Below are 24654 nucleotides of genomic sequence, written 5' to 3'. Positions count from 1 at the left end.
CACAGTAAACATTAAATAAATCATTCACTGACTGATACACAACAAACACACACACACAGACACACACACACACACACACACACACACACACACACACACACACACACACACACACACACACACACACACACACACACACACACACACACACACACACACACACACACACACACACACACACACACACTTGAAATAAAACATGGAAGCACTTTAACCATTATTTTATGCTTTAACTATTGGAAAAAAGCAGATCTACAAGCTCACAGCGCGGCACCGAGTGCTGTGCTGTGAGCTTGTAGGTCTGCTATTTCTTATTGTATTTGAATACATATTTTTAAAACATTTTGTGACTGGAACAAGATATTTTGAGATGGCGGTCCGCGGCCAAACGCGTGTCATTTTGGGGGTCCTTGACATGAAACAGTTTGAGAAGCACTGATTTGGAAGACATTCATAGAATGGGATGAAAATATTGCTGTGAGCTTGTACGTCTGCTATTTTGACCCCTGTGGGTGAAGCGGACGGATGGGGGTCCTCGCACCCTAGTCTGACACCCACTGACCAAATGACACAATATGAGTTTGTAGATCTGCTATTTTAGCATAGCCAATAGAAAGCAGCATGGTTAAAGTGCATAAAATGTGACGTGAACTAGTTTACTGGGGACCGCCTGGTAAGCCCCCAAGGACCCCTGTTGGGTCCCCGGACTGGTGGATGTCGCCGCCCACTACTCTGGCACCCAGTGACCAAATGATGCGCTATGAGATTGTAGATCTGATATTTTTATAATAGCCAATAGAGAACAATATGCTCAAAGTATAAAACGTGGCACAAACTAGTTTACTGGGGACCCCCTGGTGCACAGTCTGTGACCCCTGGGGGTCCGCGGACACGTGGGGGATTCCCGCCAACTACTCTGACACCAAATGACTAAATTACGCCCTATGAGCTTGTAGATCTGCTATTTTAGCATAGCCAATAGAAAGCAGTATGGTTAAAATGCATAAAAAGTGGTGTAAACTAGTTTACTGGGGACCCCCTGGTAACCCCCAAGGACCCCTGTGGGGTCCCCGGAAAAGTAGAGGCCGCCGCCCACTAGTCTGGTACCCAGTGAACAAATGTCGCCGTATGAGCTTGTAGATCTGCTATTTTTAGAAGAGCCAATAGAGAACAATGCTCAAAGTATAAAATATGGCACAAACTAGTTTACTGGGGACCCCCTGGTGCACAGTCCGTGACCCTTGGGGGTCCGCGGACCCCGGGGATCCCCGCCAACTACTCTGACACCAAAGGACTAAATTACGCACAATGAGCTTGTAGATCTGCTATTTTAGCATAGCCAAAAGAGAGCAGTATGGTTAAAGTGCATGAAATGTGGTGTGAACTAGTTTACTGGGGATCCCCTGGTAAGCCTCTGAGGACCCCTGTGGGGTCCCCGGACGGGTGGAAGTCGCCGCCCACTAGTCTGGCACCCAGTGACCAAATGACGCGCTGTGAGCTTGTAGATCTGCTATTTTTTGAATAGCCAATAGAGAACAATATGCTCAAAGTATCAAATGTGGCACAAACAAGTTTACTGGGGACCCCCTGGTGCACAGTCTGTGACCCCTGGGGGTCCGCGGACGCAGGGGGGATTCCCGCCAACTACTCTGGCACCAAATTTCGCCCTATGAGCTTGTAGATCTGTATTTTTGAATAGCCAATAGAGAGCAATAAAGTAAAAGTACATGAAATGAATGAATGAATGAAATAAAATACATTTTGCTGAAAATAGCAGATCTACAAGCTCACAACGCGTCACGCTGTGGCACATTGTGAGCTTGTAGATCTGCTATTTTCAGCATGCAGCAAAGCGTAAAATCAGCCATTATGATACCATCAAGGTCCATCAAAATACATCACATTGTGAGCTTGTATTGCATTGAGAGTACTTTACAAACATACTTTAAAAAGTCAGAACCCGTCAGGATGTTACACATTTTGAGCTTGTAGATCTGCGATTTTTGTCTAATTTTCAAATATAAACGATCTAAAAGCTCACAACGCATGGTGAGCTTGTAGATCAGTTGATTTGGAAATATAGCCAATCTACAAGCCATCTGGTCCATATATTGGAATCTCTGCGATCCTGGATTCCAGCATCAACATGTCAACTCAGTCAAATGTGAGCATTCTTTAATAGAAAACATGTTTTATTAGCCTGTTATTTGGTGGTGTGTTTAAACTTAGTCTTGCTGGTGTTAAGGACCAGGCCAAGAGCAGAGAAACCTGAATTCCCTGGAAGCTCTCCTGAAGAGTTTTCAGAACAGCATCTGGTGAGGAGCCAACCAAGCATACAACATGTATAAAATGTTAATGTGTGATATTGACACAGACAGACAGATACTCACAGCTGGTAATGAGTTGAGGATTAAGCCAATCTTCTCCTCCATGTTTCACTCTAAGTGAGGAAAAACATATGTTCAATCTGATTAATCAAATACTAGGGCTGTCAATCGATTACAATATTTAATCTGAATACCAAGACCTCCAATGGAAACAAGACCGCAAGGGCTTTTTTGGGATGTTCCTACTGGGCTGTAATACTTTTTTTTTTTTACTGCACTTTTACTGTTCTTAATTTTTGTTAACTACAATTAATCACATGATTATGATCAACATGGCAGTAGACAAATGCTTGCTTTATGCAAATTAAAGTTAATTGTTATTGGAACAATGACAACTACAGTCCAGAATCTTCAAGTAACAAAAGGTGTGAATGGGAGAAAAAAGCTGAAATGATAAACTCAAGACCAACAAATAACAGATGGGCATATTTATTTACTGACATTGCAGTAATGATTACTAATGATCTGGCTTTTATTGTGAAGGTTTCTTTACTTGGGAGATAATAAGCTATATGAGCCTTTTTTCAGTGGCATGTTATGTTTAATCAAACTACATGTTATGTTTAATCAAACTACATGTTATGTTTAATCAAACTACAACAATACGTTTACCTCAGAGTTTGGAATGGACCACAGTTCAAACACCACAGTGCATTAATTGCACACCAAAACAAATTGTGCCGTTAAAAGGAATGTGCATCAACTCTTTATTATCACGTTAACTTTGACAGCCCTACTAAATACACAAATACAGTAAGTACACATCTATGTGTGACTTTGTGTCAGAGTGAATACTCTGTTCAGAGACACATGAGGGAAACACTGCACATTCAGTGCACTAACATGGACACAGCTCAAGTCTACTCACTTGCAGTTCTCCAGGACTGGAACATTCACCATCATGTTGGAGCTCAGGTCCAGCTCTCTTAGGGAGGGATGAGAGCTTACAGCTGAGACCAGAAGTTCACAGCTTCTCTCTGACAAGTTGCAGTGAGCCAGTCTGAATGAAGAATGAAACACCAGATTGATTGATTGTTAGATAATCATATTTGAACTGGGGACCCCCACCCTGACAAGCACTTGGAACAATGACTCGCAGTGAGCTTGTAGATCGGCTATTTTCACAATGTTTGCCTCTTCCTTCCGCAATATTTGACCATTTGGTTGCATAAAAAGGTCTTGAATCTTTAAATTAGACCTTTAAAAATGTGCAGATACCCGGTATACACTTATATGGTATGTTGCACATAAAGCTAATCATCTGGAGACCCCCCAAAATAATTTGGGGGCCCCCTTGGGGTCACACGTCAGAAATAGACGATCTACAAGTTTATAAGCGTTGCTTCCTCGTCGCGCTTTGAGCTTGTAAATTAGCTATTTTCGATGCGTAATCGACCATGACAAAGTAGGCTATAAATTTGCCTTAAAATGGATATTACACTTTCAAACAAGTTTGGGGTCATTTTAACGTCTACTCGGGCACATAGGCTTGGGTTATCATGATATCAAGCTTATTAATACATTCTCACCACAGCATTCATATTATATTTACATAATACAGTACATAATAAAACAGAATTCATTAAAATAAACTGGGTAAATGTATTTTACCGTAGAATCTCCAGTCTACAGTGCAGACTCTTCAGTCCTTCACAGAGCAGCTCCAGTAGTCCTGAGTCGTTCAGGTTGTTTTCACTGAGGTCCAATTCTCTCAAATGGGAAGGATTAGAGCTGAGAGCTGAAGCCACAACTTCAACCTCTCTCTGTCCGAGGTTACAGCCAACAAGTCTGTACATGCAGATTAAATAACAGATTATCAAAACAAATTATATATAGTTCACTGTCATGCGAGTTAAATAAAATATCTCCTATCTAGTTATCCAGACATAAACAGTATTTAGTGGAGCAGAGTGTGGAATAGACGACACCACTTGACAGCACAGAATGAATGTACGGAGGAAGATAGCAATATTGATATCAAAGATTTCACCCAGCAGTTAAAGGCGCTTTTTTTCTTTTTTTTTTGTCAAACCCATCTGCAATAAAATGATTGAATCTGGAGCTTGGACAAAGATACTGTATGTTGTTTTTAGTTTGACTCCACAGATACATATTGTGAAAACTACAAGCTCACAACGTCTCGCAATGAGCTTGTAGATCGGCTATTATCACGTTTGCCTCTTCCTTCTGTAGTATTTGACAATTTGGCAAAGTTGGTTTTAAAAAGGTCCTAAAAGTAATTTAAATTGTTCCTTTAGAAATGTGCCTTGTAAACACTTATACTGTTTGTTTGTTTGTGTGTTTGTTTGTTTGTTTGTTTGTTGGGTTGATTACTGTTGAGTGAGAAAACAATATTACATATTAAGCTAAACACCTGGAGACCCCCACAATAATTTGGAGACCCCCTTGGGGATCCAGACCCTCAGTTTGGGAACCTCATGCCTAGGCTAATAGAAAGATAATTGATTGGTACAGTAGTTAGATGCAAGCTATTGATTATGCATTGATCTGTTGCGTACCTCGGTAAAGCTTGATAACTACAGCTACAATATGCTGTTTCAACTATTCAGTATTTACTGATATTTTCCTGCAAATGTATTTTTTCACCGGTTTGGAGAACAAAGCTTATTTGTTTCAGAAACTAGCAAAAATAGCTGATCTACAATCTAAAATATCTGATCTACAATCTAAAATAGCTGATCTACAATCTAAAATATCTGATCTACAATCTAACATTTCTGAAAATCCCCTGAAAATCTACTGTCTTGCCAATGGCAGGACTTGTAAAGTTTTGAAATGGCACATCTGTACAACACGTCGAAAATAGCCGATCTACAAGCTCACAAGTGTTGCGTCCTCAGTGAGTTGTGAGCTTGTAGATCAGCTATTCTAATCAGGCACATAGAATTGGGTTACCATGATATCAAGCTTATTAATACATTCTCACCACAGCATTCATATTATATTCACATAATACAGCACATAATAAAACGGAAATATCTAAATAAATCAGGTAAATGTATCTTACCGTAGAATCTCCAGACTCTTCAGTCCTTCACAGAGCAGCTCCAGTCCTGAGTCGTTCAGGTTGTTTTTACTGAGGTCCAATTCTCTCAAATGGGAAGGATTAGAGCTGAGAGCTGAAGCCACAACTTCAACCTCTGTCTTTCTGAGTTTACAGCCAACAAGTCTGTAAAAGCAGATTAAATAAGAGATTATCAAAACAAATTATACACTGTTCACTGTCATGGGAGTTAAATATTTCCTATCTAGTTATCCAGACACAAAAAGTATTTAGCAGAGCATTCAGTCTCTCTATTTCTCATCCCTGTCTCCTCAAGCTGGGCCACAGCTGCAGGCTTTGATCTGGCTTCGAGGCGGAGCACCGACACAACGTTAGTTTTCATTTCCCCCAATATTATAACATTTCATAAGTTACAATATGGAGGTTATGTGAAGAGACAAGAGACAGAACCAGGAAATACAAGTGATGCTCCCACACAGAGCATCACAGGTACAGAGATAGCAAATATCCAATGAGGTGCAAATAGTTTTTTCTTTCCTTTTTTTCTTTTTTAACACCACAAATAAACAAATAAAAATACAACTGACAACTACCTTTTCTCACTGACAAAACTAAATAAAAACTAAGATATGATGACTAAAATTATGACCAGTGGCGTCAGTTCAGCAAAAGCTAGGGTATGGCAAAGATGGGAGTCGTCATGGAAAAGAGGCATTACATTTTGTATAACACGGTTCTATTTTGAAAATAGCAGATCTACATGCTTACAACGCCTTGCAGCAAAAACAAAAGACAAAATGAGTTTTGTCCGTTTTTTACACAGGTTTCTACGGATTCTTGGGCTGATATGGCAGCCTGGAATGGTTGTTCAAGTGCAGCTAAACTTAGCATGTTAGTAAACGTGCCACAATTAAATAATGTATTGCTCCTGTGCAGCTGACCTGCGGAACCTGGGAATATACCATTCTGTCAAGCTGATAAGAATAGTCTACAAGTGTAGAGAATATAATTATAATACCTTGTTAAAGTGACCATTTTGTTGAATTTTGCATTTGTAGTTATTTTAATAGACAAAGAGACATTCATGGATTTATATTTAAAAGTAACTTATTTTCCCCCCTGGACCCAGGGTATGGCAGCTGCATACCCCTGCCATACCCAATTGACGCCCCTGACTATGACTAAATATACTTACTATTTCCTCAACAAAACTGTTAAGCAGGGACTAGTGGAGAAGAGATCCAGAACTAAAAGACAAGTCATTTTTTGTTTAGTTGTGTGCAGATGTCACTCTCTCAGAAAGTAGCAGATCTACATGCTCTCAACTTGTGGTGCTTCGACATGTTGTGAGCTTGTAGATCTGTTATTTTCAGCACACAGCTGAGTAAAAATGTCAACACTGTCACGGCCCTCCAAAAAGCAATTTAGTCGACTAAATCAACTGTAGATTTAGTCAACTATAGTTTTATGGTATTTAGTCAAATAAAAGAGGGGGCATGTGAGAAATGAGGGGTGGAGGTTGTGATTTGTTTGGAGGAGGCTTCACTTCCACTCATCCAAAGACCTCCTTTGCCCCAGACTGTATGACGGGAGCATTTGCAAATCGTGGGAGTCAACAGTCTGGCCACTCGAGACTACATGACTACTAACCGAGCCTTCCTGCAGTTCCTCACAGCTGGGACCAGTCTCCTTCGCCCCTCCTCTGATGTGTTGTATTTGTCCAGGTCCAACTCATCCAGAACCTCCTCTGACGTCTGCAGTATGACGGCCAGAGCTGAACACAGGGTCTCAGACAGTTTCTCTGTTCTGTTCTCTGACTTCAGGTACTGTTGGATCTCCTGATGTAATGAGTGGTCGTTTATCTCCGTCAAACACTGGAGGATGTGGAAGATGTTGACACATCTATCAGGAGAGGCATCTTTTATCAACTCCCTCAGGTTGTTGGTGGCTTTCTGGATCTCCCATGGACTGCTCTTTGTCTGTTCCAATAGGCTTCTCAACAGACTCCGGTTTGACTCCACAGAGAGGCCATGAAGGAAGCGGACAAAGAGGTCCAAGTGGACATTTTTACTCCCCATGGATTTATTCATAGCAGCTTTTGGGAAGTCAGAGAGGGAATATACAGGATCTCCCAGGAATGTCTCCAGGACCTTCATGTTCCTCCCTGTTAAATCTGATGAGAAAACAACACACACACACACACACACACACACACACACACACACACACACACACACACACACACACACACACACACACACACACACACACACACACACACACACACACACACACACACACACACACACACACACACACACACACACAAAGTAGGTCAAAGGTCAAGTTTATTAAGTATTGACAGTTCAGGTGATTAAATATCTGAAAACTCAAATTTACACAAATCCAAAATACACTTATGGAAACATATGGAATCTATGACAAGGTTGTGGGGGTCCCTGCTTCATCTCTCTCTCAACTAAGGGGTCCTTGGCCTGAAAATGTTGAAGATCCTTGCAATAGTTTATGAAATGTTAAAGAGGCGGTGCCATAGTTTTCTACTTTTTCTGGTTTTCATGTGACTAGGAGGTTGACAGTACTTCATTAGACCCCCTGGTGTGGTTGTTATGAGCAATTATGTATTCCCTTTGTATTTGGGTTTCTTCCTGGAGGAAGAAACCTTGGGGGTAAAAAGTGCCAATCCAAAAAGAGCGATAAACTAACGCAATATAATCGAACCCACCCACGCACCTCCCCTCTTCATCATTTCATTATATTAGTACAACCTTTGTGGGCAGAGAAACGCCAGGTTGCTCTATGCTCTGTGCCCAGATGCTGCTGACAGCTATCAAACATTTCACACTTTACCAGTTGACACTGACAAATGAGATCAATGGTTGAATTGTGTTTATAAAGACAGGGTGAATCCCTCAGCCCTCTCCCCCTTCGTGTGTGTAGTTTTTTCGCAGATCACTGCTTCACTATCTTAACCCAACACAAGTAAACTTGGGATTTGCTAAATGGAACATATTGAAGCCAGGCGCTGTTCCAACAATCTATCCTGGTGACACAGAAAGCAGCACCTCAGGAATGTTACTGGTGAGTTAAAATGTCTACCAACCCAAATAAAAGTAATGATCGCAAATTCGCAAACATGAATTTGTGATTTTGGTTTGACTCAAGTCTCACCGTCCACTGTAGGTGTGGGATTTGGTTTGTATCTAAAGATCCCTGCACCTAAACCTCTTGTGGAAAATGTAAAGGCAACCTACAGATGTCTATTGTTCTGACGGTCTGAAAAAATGCTTAGATGGCTTGTAACAACCTTTTAAACTGGGTTGATTTTGAGAGCATGCAGTGAATTAAATGGGTGCCTTCATGTTAAACGCCTGTGCACGTTACCGCGACAAGGAGCTTATCTGCACGCAATACTTATCAGCTATGGACATGAAGTACTCCTAGGTGAAAATAAATATAATTTAGAATGATGGAGATGGCTCCAATGAGTGTACAAAATGAGAGCACAGTTTTTAAAGCCTATATCCCATAGGCTACAAGTTGTAGGTGTTGATTGAGTGCCATATATCAAACCTTGTTCTTAAACCTTTTCATGTAAACTAAAACCAAATTAAAATGTAGAGCTGTAAGGAAAAGGGGGGAAAAAAATGTAGCCAGATTAATCAATTTATGCATTTGAAAATAGCAGATCTACAATCAAGTCACTTGAGCTTGTAGATCTGCTATTTTCAAATAGCCAATCTGTATATAGGTTTCAACTGGTTACACTGACTTTGACAGTAAACAAATTTTGCTGTGGACCCTTTGGAACTCCCTCAAGGACCCCTGGGGGTCCCCAGACCCCAGATTGACAATCACTGTTCTAGAGCATTTAGTAAACAACTGGGAAGAGCCATAGACCATATTCACACCGCGGCCATCTTGGATCACATGACTTCCTGGAGTAGCAGCCTGCATTACAAACCATTGTGAACAATGGAGCGATGGTCCCAAAATACGAGTTCTGTTCTGTTCCCACAACGTGTTGTATACTTCCAGTATGTTAACGAGGTTAAACAGACAGCCAAACTCGGTTTTCACGAGCCAGGAAGCGAGCGCCTTGCTCCTTTTAATAATTACAATCTTCAGAGTTACAGGTGAAAATTGTGTAAAACTGTAGCAAACAGAAAAACAAAGACAAAGAAATGTCTTAGCTATCATCAAAATATCACTATATGAATTTAAACTGGCAAATAAGTGCTAATATGAAATACAAACACAGCTACATGTAATGAAATGCTAGTCTCTGAAAAGTAGCCGATCTAAAAGTTTCCATTAACATCATATTTCTTAACAAACATGAATTATCTACATGAATTTGCTCATAAACAAACCAAAATAGTGTACAGAAAGTGAATCATGTTAAAACTTACAGCCATTGCTTTCGACGGTGCATAAAGATTTAAGATACAGAAAACACTGCCATCATGTGCTTGTCAGCTTGTTGTATAATGGGGTTACACCCCGCCATTCCGAAACACCGCTATTCCGAACGTTGACTTCTAACCCTAACCCTACCCCTACCCCTAACCCTAACCCTAACCCTTACCCTAACCCTAACTAACCCTAACCCTACCCCTAACCCTAACCCTAACCCTAAACCTAACCCTAACCCTAACCCTAAACCTAACCCTAACCCTGCTTCGGAATAGCGGTGTTTCGGAATGGCGGACTGTTGCCGTATAATGGAGTCTACTGAGTTACTGAGCTTCTTCTTCCCAGCATGCACTGCTAAACCACTACTGACATGTCAGAATAAGAGTCTGCTAACCTTAGCATTTCAAAATAAAAGCAACTCATTGGATTACTACAAAATAAACACACAAGCAATGTAAACTTAAGTTTCTAACATGAACATAAAGCATGAACTCAAACTGAGGGCAGAATAAGTTCTATTCAACCAATTTCTTTTTACCAAATTGACAAATAGGCAGATGACAACATCAACATCCCCAAAATGATTAAATAGAAGGGTATATCCACAATATTCATGGTAGTTAGGTTGCAGTGTTACTCTGTACAAAGACTTGCTACAGTATGCAGACTAGTGCTTGCTCTGCCATCATATAGTTAATATTACTGTATCGTGATTTTTGCATATTAATCAGAAACAATCTAACAACAAATAGTTAATTTGATAGTGGAGCAAGCACTGCACAGAATATAGCAAGTCTTTTTACACAGTAAGGTTGCAACCTAACTACCATGAATATTGTGGATGTACCCTTCTATTTAATCCTTTTGGGGATGTTGGTGTTGTCATCTGCCCATTTGTCAATTTGGTCAAAAGAAATTGGTTGAATAGAACTCATATTTTGGGACCATCGCTCCATTGTTCACAATGGTTTGTAATGCAGGCTGCTACTCCAGGAAGTCATGTGATCCAAGATGGCCGCGGTGTGAATATGGTCTATGGGCAGTACTTTCATGAGGAGGAGGAGGGATTAGGAAAGGTAGGGAGGGACTGGTTCAGGTGGGTGGTGCTAAGGTGAAAACATGGTACACTTGTGGGTGGTGGGTGGTGCTAAGGTGAAAACCTGGTATACTTGTGAACTGGTGGGTGCGGCTTCATAAAAAACTAATTTGAACACATTTTGTACACTTTTTTGAAAAAAAAAAAAAACATCCTCCAAGTATAATCATAATACCTGATGGGGGGGGGGGGGGGGGGGTGTCACACCACTGCATCTTTAACGTGTGATATTGACACAGACAGATACTCACATCTGGTAATGAGTTGAGAATTAAGACAATCTTCTCCTCCGTGTTTCACTCTGTAGGAAGTAGAACAACAATGCATCAATGTCTCAGTGTCTAACACAACGTCTCCACTAGCTGACACTACAGTGTTTCTCCTATCATTATCTAGCTGACACTACAGTGTTTCTCCTATCATTATCTTGGTCCTGCAGCCCATCCAGACATACAGTACTCACTGCTGCCCAGTTTGGATCTCATCTCCTCCTCAGACTCCACCTTAACCTCTAGAGAACTCCACTCTCCTTTTATCCCTTCTTGATGCAACTTTACTATGCAGATATATCTTGGATAGGCTTTGTCATGTTATTTCTCAACCACAAGTACTAGTTTCTTTGAGGCACCAAACAATTCTCTCTGCAGTCTAGTTAAGTTATTATTTACACTTTGCAGGGTGTAAATAATGGCAGGGACACATTTCCACATTCTCTGACTCTGGTCCATAGTGTTAGAAGGTGTTATCCTTAACGCTATGTCACCGATGAGCCCTTGCACTCACAGCCACGGTAGCCCAGACTGCTTAGCCTCTCATATGTGTCTTTTAAAAAAAAAGACTTTAGCTACTCACAAAAACGGATCTGATGTGAAAGCCTACTTTCCTTAGTGAGTTAAGGAGAACTCCTTCTAACGCCAAGGACCAGAGCTCAAGCACAAGAGATGGACATATTGATTTACTAACTGTAACATTGCAGTAATGATTACTAACAATTAGGCTTTTATTGTGAAGGCAAATGTTTCTGAACGTCTCACATCCTGCAAGTTTCCGCAAGTGGGAATAGCCAATCTGCAAAATCACACCTTGCATGCTTGCAGATCACCTTATAACATGTCGTACGACAAAGTCTAAAGGCCTGTCCATACTGTCACCGACTGAGTTGGGAAAGCTGCAAAAAGTTTGGTGGTCGGAGACAGCATGGACAGCCCTTTAGTCAGGCTTTACTTTGGAGATAATAAGCTACGAGTTTGTTTTCGTGGCATGTTATTTTTTATCAAATTACAACACGTTTACCTTATGTTATGTTTAACCAAACACGTTTGGAGTGGACCACGGTCCACGGCGCTTGGAGTGGACCATGTTTCAAACACCACAGTGCGCTAATCACACGTTAAAAGGAATGGGCGCTAACTCGTTATTATCGAGTTAACTTTGACAGCCCTACTAAATACAGTAATATGTACACATCTATTTGTGACTTTGTGTCAGAGTGAATACTCTGTTCAGAGACACATGAGGGAAACACTGCACATTCAGTGCACTAACATGGACACAGCTCAAGTCTACTCACTTGCAGTTCTCCAGGACTGGAACATTCACCATGTTGGAGCTCAGGTCCAGCTCTCTTAGGGAGGGATGAGAGCTTACAGCTGAGACCAGAAGTTCACAGCTTCTCTCTGACAAGTTGCAGTGAGCCAGTCTGAATGAAGAATGAAACACCAGATTGACTGATTGATAATCATATTTATACTGGGAATCCCCACCCTGACAAGCACTTGGAACAATGCCTCGCAGTGAGCTTGTAGATCAGCTATTTCAGAATGTTTGCCTCTTCCTTCCAGAATATTTGACAATTTGGTCAATTTGGTTTTAAAGTCAATAAATTGTAACTTTATAAATGTGCAGATACCCTGTATACACTTATACTGTATGTTGCACAAAGCTAGCCCAAAAATAGTTTTGGGGTCACACGTTGAAAACAGCAAATCTACAAGCTCACATGAGCTTTGTGTCCTCGACGCGTTGTGAGCTTGTAGATCAGTTATTTTTTTATGCACAATCCCGTTGTATGACGAAGTAGCCTATACGTTAAAGGGATATTACACTTTCAAACATGTTTGGGGTCATTTTAACGTCTATTCAGGCACATGGCTTACCATGATATCAAGCTTATTAATACATTCTCATATTATATTCACATAATACAGTACATAATAAAACAGAAGTGATCAAAATAAATCAGGTAAATGTATCTTACCGTAGAATCTCCAGCCTACAGTGCAGACTCTTCAGTCCTTCACAGAGCAGCTCCACTAGTCCTGAGTCGTTCAGGTTGTTTTCACTGAGGTCCAATTCTCTCAAATGGGAAGGATTAGAGCTGAGAGCTGAAGCCACAACTTCAACCTCTGTCTGTCTGAGGTCACAGCCAACAAGTCTGTAAATGCAAATTAAATAAGAGATTATCATAACAAATTATACATAGTTCACTGTCATGGGAGGTAAATAAAATATCTCCTATCTAGTTATCCAGACATAAACAGTATTTAGCGGAGCAGAGTGTGGAATAGACGACACCACTTGACAGCACAGAATGAGTGATAGATAGCAGATTTGATATCAAAGATTTCACCCAACAGTTAAAGGTGTGAAATGAAGACTGATCTACATTGCATATTTACTGACTAAACTGTGTAAAAGCTTTATAAACAACCTGCTAGAGACCAGCATTCAGTCTCTCTATTTCTCATCCGTCTCCTCACATCACAAAGCTTGCTGTTGTTTACATGACATCGCATCAGGAACTCGCTTTCCAAATAAAGCAGATCTACAAGCTGTCAAGGTGTTGCGATGCAAAGCATTGTAAGCTTATAGATCTGTGCTTTCAGCACAGTGAAGCTGGTTTAACGTTGGATATTCCGCTTGTCTTTTATGGTGTTAAACAGGAAACAATGCAAATGATGAACACATGAAGGCACATTTGATTTGGTCATCATCTGATGAAGCTGAGATGCACAAATCACGGCTTTACACAGCCTGTCATGAATCAGACGTGGCTCTTTATTTAGAAGCAAACCTATAGTAAAGAATATAGCAGAAATGTAAAGAGCTGAGTGAAAGAGACCCATTGAAAATAATAACGATATGGTCCTTTTTGAGCGGTGCTAACCACTCCTACTTTTGGCTTTGTATGTCTGTCTGTCTGTCTGTCTGTCCGTCCGTCCGGACAGACTCATAAAAGGCACCAATCTCTTCACTCTGGGTGTGATTTTTATTTTAGGATCCACTACTGAGTGTCAGTGGGTTCAAACCACTGGTCTGGTGGGTTCAACCAGCAGGGATGTTAGACTCTTAGTTTAGTTAGTGTGGTTGCTATAGCAACACACTATTGTATTCACTCAGATAATGTTTTCCCAGCAAAGTGAAGCTGTGTTTTGTAAACTTTCTGAGTAATGTTATCCAGGTTGGACGACTGAACAACAGAAAGGTGAAGCTTTTGGTCATGCTTCACTTGACATCACAGTATCTAATATAAATGACATCACAGTATCTAATATAAATGACATCTTTGTATCTAATATAAATGACATCACAGTATCTAATATAAATGACAACACAGTGTCTAATATAAATGACATCACAGTATCTAATATAAATGACATCACAGTATCTAATATAAATGACAACACAGTGTCTAATATAAATGACATCACACTATCTAATATAAATGACATCACATTATCTAATATAAATGACATCACAGTATCTAATATAAATGACATCACACTATCTAATATAAATGACATCACAGTATCTAATATAAATTACATCACACTATCTAATATAAATGACATCACACTATCTAATATAAATGACATCACAGTATCTAATATAAATGACATCACAGTATCTAATATAAATTACATCACAGTATCTAATATAAATGACGTCACAGTATCTAATATAAATGCTTAGACGGAATTAATTTCTCAGCGGATTCCTCGTGACTCGTGTCACGGTAACCACACATCCTTCCAATTTTTTCCCTGCTTTATTGTGGAATTTGCACGTACACAAAATACCACCAGTCACTATTACACAGACATTATTATTGGAACTTGTGTGTCAACCATAGTGTCTAATTATAGTGTTATTATTAACTGTAATGGCAGATTGACTCTAGGATGTTTCTATTCACATGACTACTAACCGAGCCTTTCTGCAGTTCCTCACAGCTGGGATCAGTCTCCGTCGCCCCTCCCGTGAGGTGTTGTATTTGTCCAGGTCAAATTCATCCAGAGCATCCTCTGACATCTGCAGCATGAAGGCCAGAGCTGAACACTGGGATGGAGACAGTTTTGTCTTTGATCTGTCCCCTGACTCCAGGTACTGTTGGATCTCCTGAAGTACTGAGTGGTCGTTCATCTCCATCAAACAGTGGAAGATGTTGATCATTCTCTCAGGAGAGTGATCTTCAGTGGTCATCTTCTTCAGGTTGTTAATGACTCTCTGGATGGTCTCTGGACTGCACTTTGTTTGACTCAGTAGGCCTCCTAACAGACTCTGGTTGGACTCCAGTAAGAGGCCATGAAGGAAGCGGACAAAGAGGTCCAGGTGGCCATTATTACTCTTCTGGGATGTTACCATGACTCTGTACAGGAAGTCTTCCAGGGTAATTTCCTCTCCTTCTCCCCTTTCTCCTCCTCCTCCTCCTCCCCTTCCTCCCCCTCTTTCTTTTTCTTCTTCTCTCAGGAACATCTCCAGTACCTTCATGTTCTTCTGTGTGAAACAGTGCAACAGGTAGACTGCAGCCAGAAACTCCTGGATGCTCAGATGAACAAAGCTGTAGACCTTTCTCTCAGATTGAACAGTCTCTTCTTTGAAGATCTCTGTGCAAACTCCTGAGTAGAGCGAGGCTTCTTTCACATCAAGGTCACACTCTTCCAGGTCTTCTTGGTAGAACATGACAATGCCTTTCTCCAGATGTTCAAACGCCAGCCTGCCCAGCTTCAGAAGATCCTCCCTGTCCTTCTCCATGAGCTCAACATACTTCTTCTCCTTTGTCTGGACAAACGGGAAGTGGTTGTACATCTTAGTCATGGCCTTGAGCATCTTGTTTGCCTTCTTTTTCTTTTCTTCATTCTTTGCCTCGTGTGTCTCGTCATACTTCAGATTCTTTCGCTTTGTCTGGACCATCAGGAAGTGGCTGTACATCGCAGTCTGGGTCGTGGGCAGCTGTTCTGTCTCGTCTGTCTTCAACATTTCCTCCAGAACGGTAGCTGTGATCGAACAGAAGACTGGGATGTGACACATAATGTGGAGGCTCCTTGATGTCTTCATGTGTGAGATGATTTTGCTGGCCAGCTTCGCATCACTGAATCTCTTCCTGAAGAACTCCTCCTTCTGGGGGTCTGTGAACCCTCGTACTTCAGTCTCCATGTCAACACAATCAGGAGGGATCTGATTGGCTGCTGCAGGTCTGGTAGTTATCCAGAGGAGGGCTGAGGGGAGCAGATTCCCCTCGATGAGGTTTGTCAATAGTAAGTCCACTGATGATGTCACTGTGACATCAAAAACAATGTCATTCTCTTGGAAGACATGAGAACCAATGCGAATGTTGTCGAATTTCAGCGGAAACCTGCTTTCATCCAGACCATCAAAGATGAAGCCAACCTTCCAGACAGCAAGCTGCTCTGCTGTGACCTTCTTTAATTCTGGGTGGAAACGATGTATCAGTGAGAGAAGACTGTGCTGCTCATCTCTGACCAAGTTCAGCTCCCGGAATGAGAAGGGAACCAGGAGAATGACATCTTGATTTTCCAAACCCCTTGCCCAGTCCAGAGTGAACTTACGCACAGAGAATGTTTTTCCAATGCCAGCGATGCCCTTGGTCAGAACTCTTCTGATGGGTTTGTCTCTGCCAAGGAGGAGGGGCTTAAAGATGTCACAGCATTTGATTGGTTGGTCATGGAGGGTCTTCTTCTTGGAAGCGTTCTCAAGCTGCCAGACCTCATGTTGGGTATTAACCCCTTCACTCTCTCCCGCTGAGATGTAGAGCTCTGTGTAGATGCTGCTGAGGGAGGGCACTTCAGTGACGTATGTCACACGATCAAGACGGTTCAAACCCACCTTATAAACCTTTAGAACCTCCTGCGGACTGACACCTGCTATGAGAAGACAATGAAGACATTTTAAACATTCAGTTGAATTTATAACTTTACATCCTCACAGTATGCACATTATAATTTATCTACTTAAACCCCAGCTTCCGTATTCTGGGGGAAACTTTGACAGAAAATAGCAGATCTGCAAGCTTACAAGCTGATCTGTAAACTTGTAGATCTGCTATTTTTAGCGAAGTTATTTCATGTTGAGTGAAAACAGAAAATACACTAGTATAGAGCCCCGAGGGTCTCCACTAAACAACATAAGCGGTTTAAGTGGTTAATAAAACTAAGAAAAACAGGCAAAAGAAACAACATCGGATCACTGGTTTTCATACAGAGTTGATACATGTTTAGCGTCATTATTTAAACATGGATACTGATGACACATTGTGGACATTTAGTCTGACAATGTCTTCTGTCAATTCAAACATTTCAGTTATTAACTGTGTTAATTAATGTACCACTGCTGGTGTGACTGGGTTTCTTCAGTCCAGGTGTGGTTCTGGATCCCTTGGACGCCTGCTCTGTCACAACACAACCACTCCTCTCCCTCTCTCTGTGGAGACATTAAGACATATTACTGTATAATAGTATTTAATATGTAATTATAATATAATATGACATGACATATATCATCATTGATATGCATTCACTCTGCATTGTGTTGATGTACAATACTAATCTCCTCTCAGTCATGGAACTATTGTATATTCATAAATCTTAAATAATAAATTACAAAGATATAATTTGTCCATTTGTCAATTGTTTTGACTGGTTAAGCCATATCCATTTCTGTCCTTACTGACAGGTAAGCCATCTATTTGACAACACCTCTGTCTTCTGTCAAATGACTGCATATATGTCATGTGCACAATTTTAGTAAAACACACTTATATTTGTAATCATTTCTTTGTGGATTCATTCTTTTTGTTTTTCCAGTGAAAGTTCTCAGAGATCAGAGATCTCTCTCAGCGCCACCCTTTGGGAGAGGCCAAACAGGCCCTGCATGGAGCATGGAGCGCCAGGTCTCCGGCGCCGCCCCCCCCCCCCCCCCCCCCCCCCCCCCCCCAAGCGAAGAATGTGTGGGATAGTGTCCGACCGATAGACTTTTTTTTTAAACGATACGATACCGATACAAGAGAGGGGGCCCATCACCGATACCGATACGATACCGATATACATTTTTTTTGATTTTTTTTCTTTTTTTTTTTTTTAGGGGGGGCCCTTTTTTTGGGGGGGGCTTTTTTAGGGGGGGGCCCCCCTCGCGGGGGTTAATCCGTCCCTGTTTTCAGGGGGGTGCCCCTTTTTTTTGGGGGGGGGGGGAGCTTTTTTAGGGGGGGGGGGGGCCCTAAAAAATCCGGCCCTGGGCTCCCTCGTAAATCCGGCCCTGGGCTCGGCTGACAAACACAGTACAACGTCAATTCACCATACAGTAACGGAGGAGGGAAGCGCACTTATGATCTCCAGTCTATGGATTATACACAGCAATTGGGGAAGGAACACGGAAGAACCATAGACTTTATGACTCTTTAACACATAACCACAGACGTTATGACTCTTTAGCGGCGAGGCACTAGGGGTCGACGGAACGTTAGAGTATTAGCTTGTTTGGTAGCTAGCAGAACCATAGCATGGACGTTGAGTGACAGACAAATCCCACCCGACATTGAATCACTGCATCGGAATCCACACTGAACTGAACGGCTAGTTTATTATGCCATATGCCACCTCACTGCATTTGGTGCATAATCATGCAGGGCTGCAGCGCATCTTTGATGCAGTACCACAGTTCATTGATCGATTACACGTCTCTAAAAAGAGTCATAAGACGGCTGAATGGGCTGATGGACTGAAAGTTTGAAGGCTCATTGCTTATATGTGGCATGTGGCAGGGCGCGCTCTGCTGGACAATGCTGGTCATTACATCATTCAGAGCCCTCATACACTGTTCAATGCGCTAGGCTTAGTTTTTATTATATCGGCGGGACATTTCACCGATACCGATATAAACCGATATGCCCAAATAAGGTCATATCGGCGGCCGATATATCGGTTACCGATAATCGGTCGGTCGCTATAATGGATATTACACATAACACTTTCCCCTGTCAGAACCATCAGAACATCGCCACAAGTTACAGACAGCAAAGGTAATCACCAGATGATCTATATAACTGGCAACTATGAGTCACCTAACTCTTTTACTTTATAATTTTTATCCCATGATTTTGCAACCCATTTTTTCACCCAGTGCCAATTGCCTATGTAATCCTGGGCTCTGCTCTCCCTCTGCCGCGTCTGGGGAGACAACGGACTGACCTCATGCTTCCTTCAATGCATGAGTAGTCCAAGTTGTTTCTTTTCACCTGACAGGGGGGGGGATTTCCCCGGGATGGACGTAGCGCGTGGAAGGAACACGTTATTCCAACCAGTTCCTTTCCCCTCCATCAAGCGCCCCCGGCTGGCCAGGGGGAGGCATTATTGAGACCAGGATTACTGCATGTTTTTGTGAGGGTATCTACCCTAGGAGACACGGGGAGAACATGCAAACTCCACACAGAAAGGCCCTATTGCCAACCCCACCTAGGGTGTGGGCGCTGATGACACAGAGGGAGAAACTCACCTAACTCTTTTAAAGGTCAAAGTGTTACTTCCAACACTGCTGCAGACAGAGGCTGACCATTATTCACTTTTTCTTTTCTTTTCTTTTCTTTTCTTTTCTTTTCTTTTCTTTTCTTTTCCATTATAGGGATGTGGATGGATGTGTGGGCCGTAGCAACATCTCAGCCTTAATCTATCCATAAATGCGAGAAGTCTCTGCGTGTCTGTCTGTCTGTCTGTCTGTAATCCGCGTATCTCGAGAACCGTTCGTCCCACCGGCTTCAGATTCGGCACACGCGTTCCCCGCCGCGGCACGGAGTGCAGTGCCGGGTCTCGACCCGACGCGCGGTTTTCCCGAACCGGCGCGAAACGTTCGGAATCTCCTTATGCGGGCTGATTGTTGACATCAGGCTGTTCCGGAGGAAATCGGCGCAAGCGCTGACTCATTGTGACATCACCTCATAAAAGGCTCTGACATCACGTACACGCCACATGAGTCAACAAAAAATCTCTGTGAGTGTGTATGTATGTATGTAATCCGCGTATCTCGAGAACCGTTCGTCCCACCGGCACGCGCGTTCTCCATATATGGGAATAAAATGAATGCCCGTATGCGGAGCTGATGTCTGACATCAGAGTTTTCCGCAACCGGTACTGTGTGTGCAGAGATCTTCATATCTCGAAACCGTTCTTCCCACCGGCACACGCGTTCTCCATATATGGGCATAAAATGAATGCCCGTATGCGGAACTGATGTCTGACATCAGAGTTTTCCGCAACCGGTACTGTGTGTGCAGAGATCTCCATGTATGGGCATAAGGGGGAAAAGGCAAACAGATGGTCAAAACAGGTCCTATGACAACAGGTATATTGGGGTTTGCATTAAAGATCTCCATGTATGGGCATAAGGGGGAAAAGGCAAACAGATGGTCAAAACAGGTCCTATGACAACAGGTATATTGGGGTTTGCATTAAAGAACCGTTCGCGTATCTCGAGAACCGTTCGTCCCACGGGCACGCGCGTTCTCCATATATGGGCATAAAATGAATGCCCCATATGAGAACCGTTCGTCCCACGGGCACGCGCGTTCTCCATATATGGGCATAAAATGGATTGCAGACAGACAGATACAGATATCTCCATATATGGACATAAATGGACAGAGGCAAACAGATGGTCAAAGATCTCCATATAAGGGCATAAAATGGACGCAGACAGACAGATACAGATATCTCCATATATGGGCATAAATGGACACAGGCAAACAGATGTTCAAAACGGGTCCTATGACAACAGGTATAATGAGGTTTGCATTAAAGGGGGAACCGGCACTGTGTCTGCAACACAGTTGGAGGCACAGGCAGATACTCCAAATATGGGCATAAAATGGACACAGATAGACAGATATCTCCATATATGGGCATAAAATGGACCCAGAACTATAACTGCAGTGATCTCCATATATGGACAGAATGGACGCCGACAGACAGACAGACAGATACAGATATCTCCATATATGGGCATAAATGGACACAGGCAGACAGATGGTCAAAACGGGTCCTATGAAAACAGGTATAATGGGGTTTGCATTAAAGGGCGGGGCATTCATTCCCTATTTACATTGTTCCGAGTTGGCCAGGTCACCGACTAGACGCTGGGCCGCCCGAAGGGCGGGCCAGCTTCTAGTAACCATTAATTAACCAAATAATGACGTTGACCAAATGATTGCATAACTGTATCTGTAAAGAGAAAAGTCTGGACGTGATAGTGTGTTCTAGGAGGTGGGGCTGAATATTTTGGGATGTTTTTTTTTTTTTTTTTTTTTTTTACTTTACAGATGTTTATTCATTTGTAATGTGAAGGATAAAGAATTTTGGTCTAAGAGAGTAGATCTGTTTTGGGCTATTAAATGTTGAAACAACAGGTGTGTGTGTGTGTGTGTGTGTGTGTGTGTGTGTGTGTGTGTGTGTGTGCGTGCGTGCGTGCGTGCGTGCGTGCGTGCATATCTAGGCAGGCAGGTCTGTGTGTGTGTGTGTGTGTGTGTGTGTGTGTGTGTGTGTGTGTGTGTGTGTGTGTGTGTGTGTGTGTGTGTGTGTGTGTGTGTTGGCTTGGTGGCGGTCGAACTGTGCACCTGCACACTCCCTGGATGCCAATTCAGAAGCTCTGCCCCACATTCTTCACATTGCCCAGTTCTAGCACCACCAAGAGTGCGATTTTTGCAAAACTAACTTTTGCCCGTATTCCTACAGATTTTGTCAAAAATGAATACAAATCGGTAGACAGTATCTCTACAGTCATGTGATCGACATGGATCTGTCCGATTTTCCTTATTCCATCTTGATTGGCTAAAACTGGAAATCATGCAGTGTGTGATTTTAGTGAAATTGTGCATGCACATTCCCACTAGGCTGAGGAATAAATGCAACTCAAAAAATCAATTCAGCCTCATGGTGGCGCTATAAAAGGCCGATTTGTGTTTTTACCCATAACTCCACTGTTCATCAGTGTACAATATTGTATGTGCACTCCCTAGAGGCCAAGGAAAAACCTTTGCCCTGCATTTTTCATATCCTTTTATAATGGCACGAGGAGGCCGACTTATGTAAAACAATCTTTTTACAATTATTCGACCAGCAGGTCGATGTTTGCCAAACTCATTTTTGGAACAAAATGCCTCAAATCATGCCTGCAGCGTCACTTTGCCGTTAAATTGCCAAAGAAGACATGGCACCCTTTTCACATTTAGCTCCACCAGGACCTACCTGACCTGGTGGAGACCTGTGCTCGGAAGAGCACTGCTTCTAGTTTTCTTTTTTCTTTTCTTTTCTTTTCTTTTCGAGATAGATGTGTGGGCCGTAGCAATATCTCAGCCATTAATTAACCAAATAATGAGGTGGGGCTGAATTTACCCAGAATTTTTCATTTTGTTTTCTTTTTTTCTTTTTGCAAACCTATTCCCTGCTGGAAAAAAAGTCTCTTCTATGTCTCTTGCAATAAACAATATCCAAACAAAAACATGGATTCGAACAACTTTACACCTATTAACTCTCGAGCCACTTAATATTAAAACCGGATTAAACCGTAGTTCATCTGTACTCGAATTAGCCGACCGGAATTTACTGTACTAGGTCATTAAAACTGAAATAAATGATAATGATCGGGGAAAAAAACGATCGGTAGCCCTTCTCTGTCTCACCTCCGGTCTAACCAATTGCATCATTCTTCTCTGCGCATGAACCGGAAGTGCTTCTGGTCACTATCCCTTCTCTAAACCCAAATTCCGTTCACTTTCATTGTAGGAGGAAGAGTTAGCATAGCGCATCTCGGGGATGTTTTCGACCAGATCAAAGTTGTCACGGGGTCTTCATATCGACGGGATTACATTCGTTTACCGTGATGTGCACGGATCGTGCACGCGAAGCGCCACGGGGGGAAGAAGACTCGGCCAAAATCCCCACTCCATGCCAATGGAAATCGAGATATTTATGGTGAGTTTACGACCGGGGGATCGAAAAACAAAACAAAACAACGGCGCCGTCCAAGAAGGAGGGGGCGTGCGCTAATGTTTATAATCATAATATTATGTCTCAGATCATAATACAATACTAGAAATTTACGGCTAGTCCACAGACAACCATTCTGGCCAGGCTGGGAAAGTGTTAAGAGCGAGTTAAGAGCTACAATCAATTTTTGTTTGTTTTGCTGTGGGATGTAAACAGACCCGCACCGCATGATGTAACTTCCACCACAACTTCCGAGACAACGCACAGCGCACCATTATAGGGATGTGGATGGATGTGTGGGCTGTAGCAATATCTCAGCCTTAATAACCATTAATGAACCACATAATGGCGTTGGACAAATGATTGCATAACTATTTGGAAGCTTTGGAAACCGGACGCCGTGTACTCAATAAATTCCCACGTGCGTGTAAACGCGTGCATACCCCCCCCTTGATAACTACAAGCTATACTTTAATCAGTGGCTACTACTACTGTAGCGCTGTATTTTCTAAATTAATTAGTAGAACATAAAATCTTAAGTAACAATGCAAATGTAATTAAGACTAGAAAACTATTGTTTTCCCACCATTAGATCTGCTGACATCCTTTCTTCTAAATAGCCTCTGGAGGCGCGTGCATGTGCGTGCATGTGACGTCAATAAATGACCGTCCGCCCTGAAAAGAAAATCCCAAAGCACCACTGCTGGGCGTAATATGAGGCAGAGAGAGTTTCCCTGGAAGTTCTTCATCAGATACCCCATTTAACTGACAACTATGAGTCACCCAACTCTTTTAAAGGGCAAAGGTGACAGGGTTGTTGATCAGCTTTCAAAGATCTTTGACACAACAACTGTCAATTATCATATTAATGCATATTTCATGTCCACAATTTTAAAGTTTGTATTTCCTTCTTTTGTCCTGTTTATTAGTACAACCAATGTAAAACTAGTGTATATATTTCATTATTTCTATGTGGATTCATTCTTGTTGTCTCCAGTTAAAGAGTTCAGTGATCTTACGTTGTGTTTGAAGGTCCAGGTTCATTACTGAAGTTCCAAGGGAGACCCATAGACTGATCACTCTTCATAGACACACAACTGGGTGTTGGAGACTCTGCTCTGTGGTGAAGACTTCTGGAATCATAAAAAAAGAAATCTACAATTGTTTCTGTTTTCCTTTTCCCTTGTGACGACAGAATGAACATGGAAAAACACTGTAGGTCTTCAATGTAACTAAGTAATGCCAATGCCAAAAGTAACTTTTATATCCAATTACTCTATTGCAAAACTAACGTGTTCTGTTACTCTGTTACTAAAAAAGGTAAAGTGATTACAGTAAGTTTTCTTTTCTTTTCTTTTCTTTTCTTTTCTTTTCTTTTCTTTTCTAGGATAGATGTGTGGGCCGTAGCAACATCTCAGCCTTAATAACCATTAATTAACCAAA

At 41.9% G+C, this 24654-nt stretch overlaps 1 protein-coding gene across 1 annotated transcript in view; it reads right to left on the bottom strand.

Moving 5' to 3' along the window:
- The window catches only part of LOC308293218 (protein NLRC3-like), a gene marked incomplete at both ends in the record, with an annotated part of 58837 nt that extends 34582 nt beyond the window's left edge, over positions 1 to 24255 (bottom strand). Inside the window, 5 exons of the mRNA XM_080735654.1 lie at positions 4064 to 4150; positions 7071 to 7507; positions 8199 to 8289; positions 15158 to 17025; positions 24231 to 24255. Of these exons, the coding sequence (XP_080591780.1) occupies positions 4064 to 4150; positions 7071 to 7507; positions 8199 to 8289; positions 15158 to 17025; positions 24231 to 24255 (2508 nt within the window). The remainder of the gene's footprint in view (positions 1 to 4063; positions 4151 to 7070; positions 7508 to 8198; positions 8290 to 15157; positions 17026 to 24230) is intronic.
- Between the last annotated feature and the right edge of the window lie 399 nt (positions 24256 to 24654).

This window comes from Nannobrachium achirus (assembly GCF_963921795.1).
Source record: "Nannobrachium achirus genome assembly, chromosome: 10".
In the NCBI taxonomy this organism is placed as follows: Eukaryota; Metazoa; Chordata; class Actinopteri; order Myctophiformes; family Myctophidae; genus Nannobrachium; species Nannobrachium achirus.
Note: the sequence above shows the minus strand (reverse complement) of the source record. Positions and strands in the feature narration are given on the sequence as shown.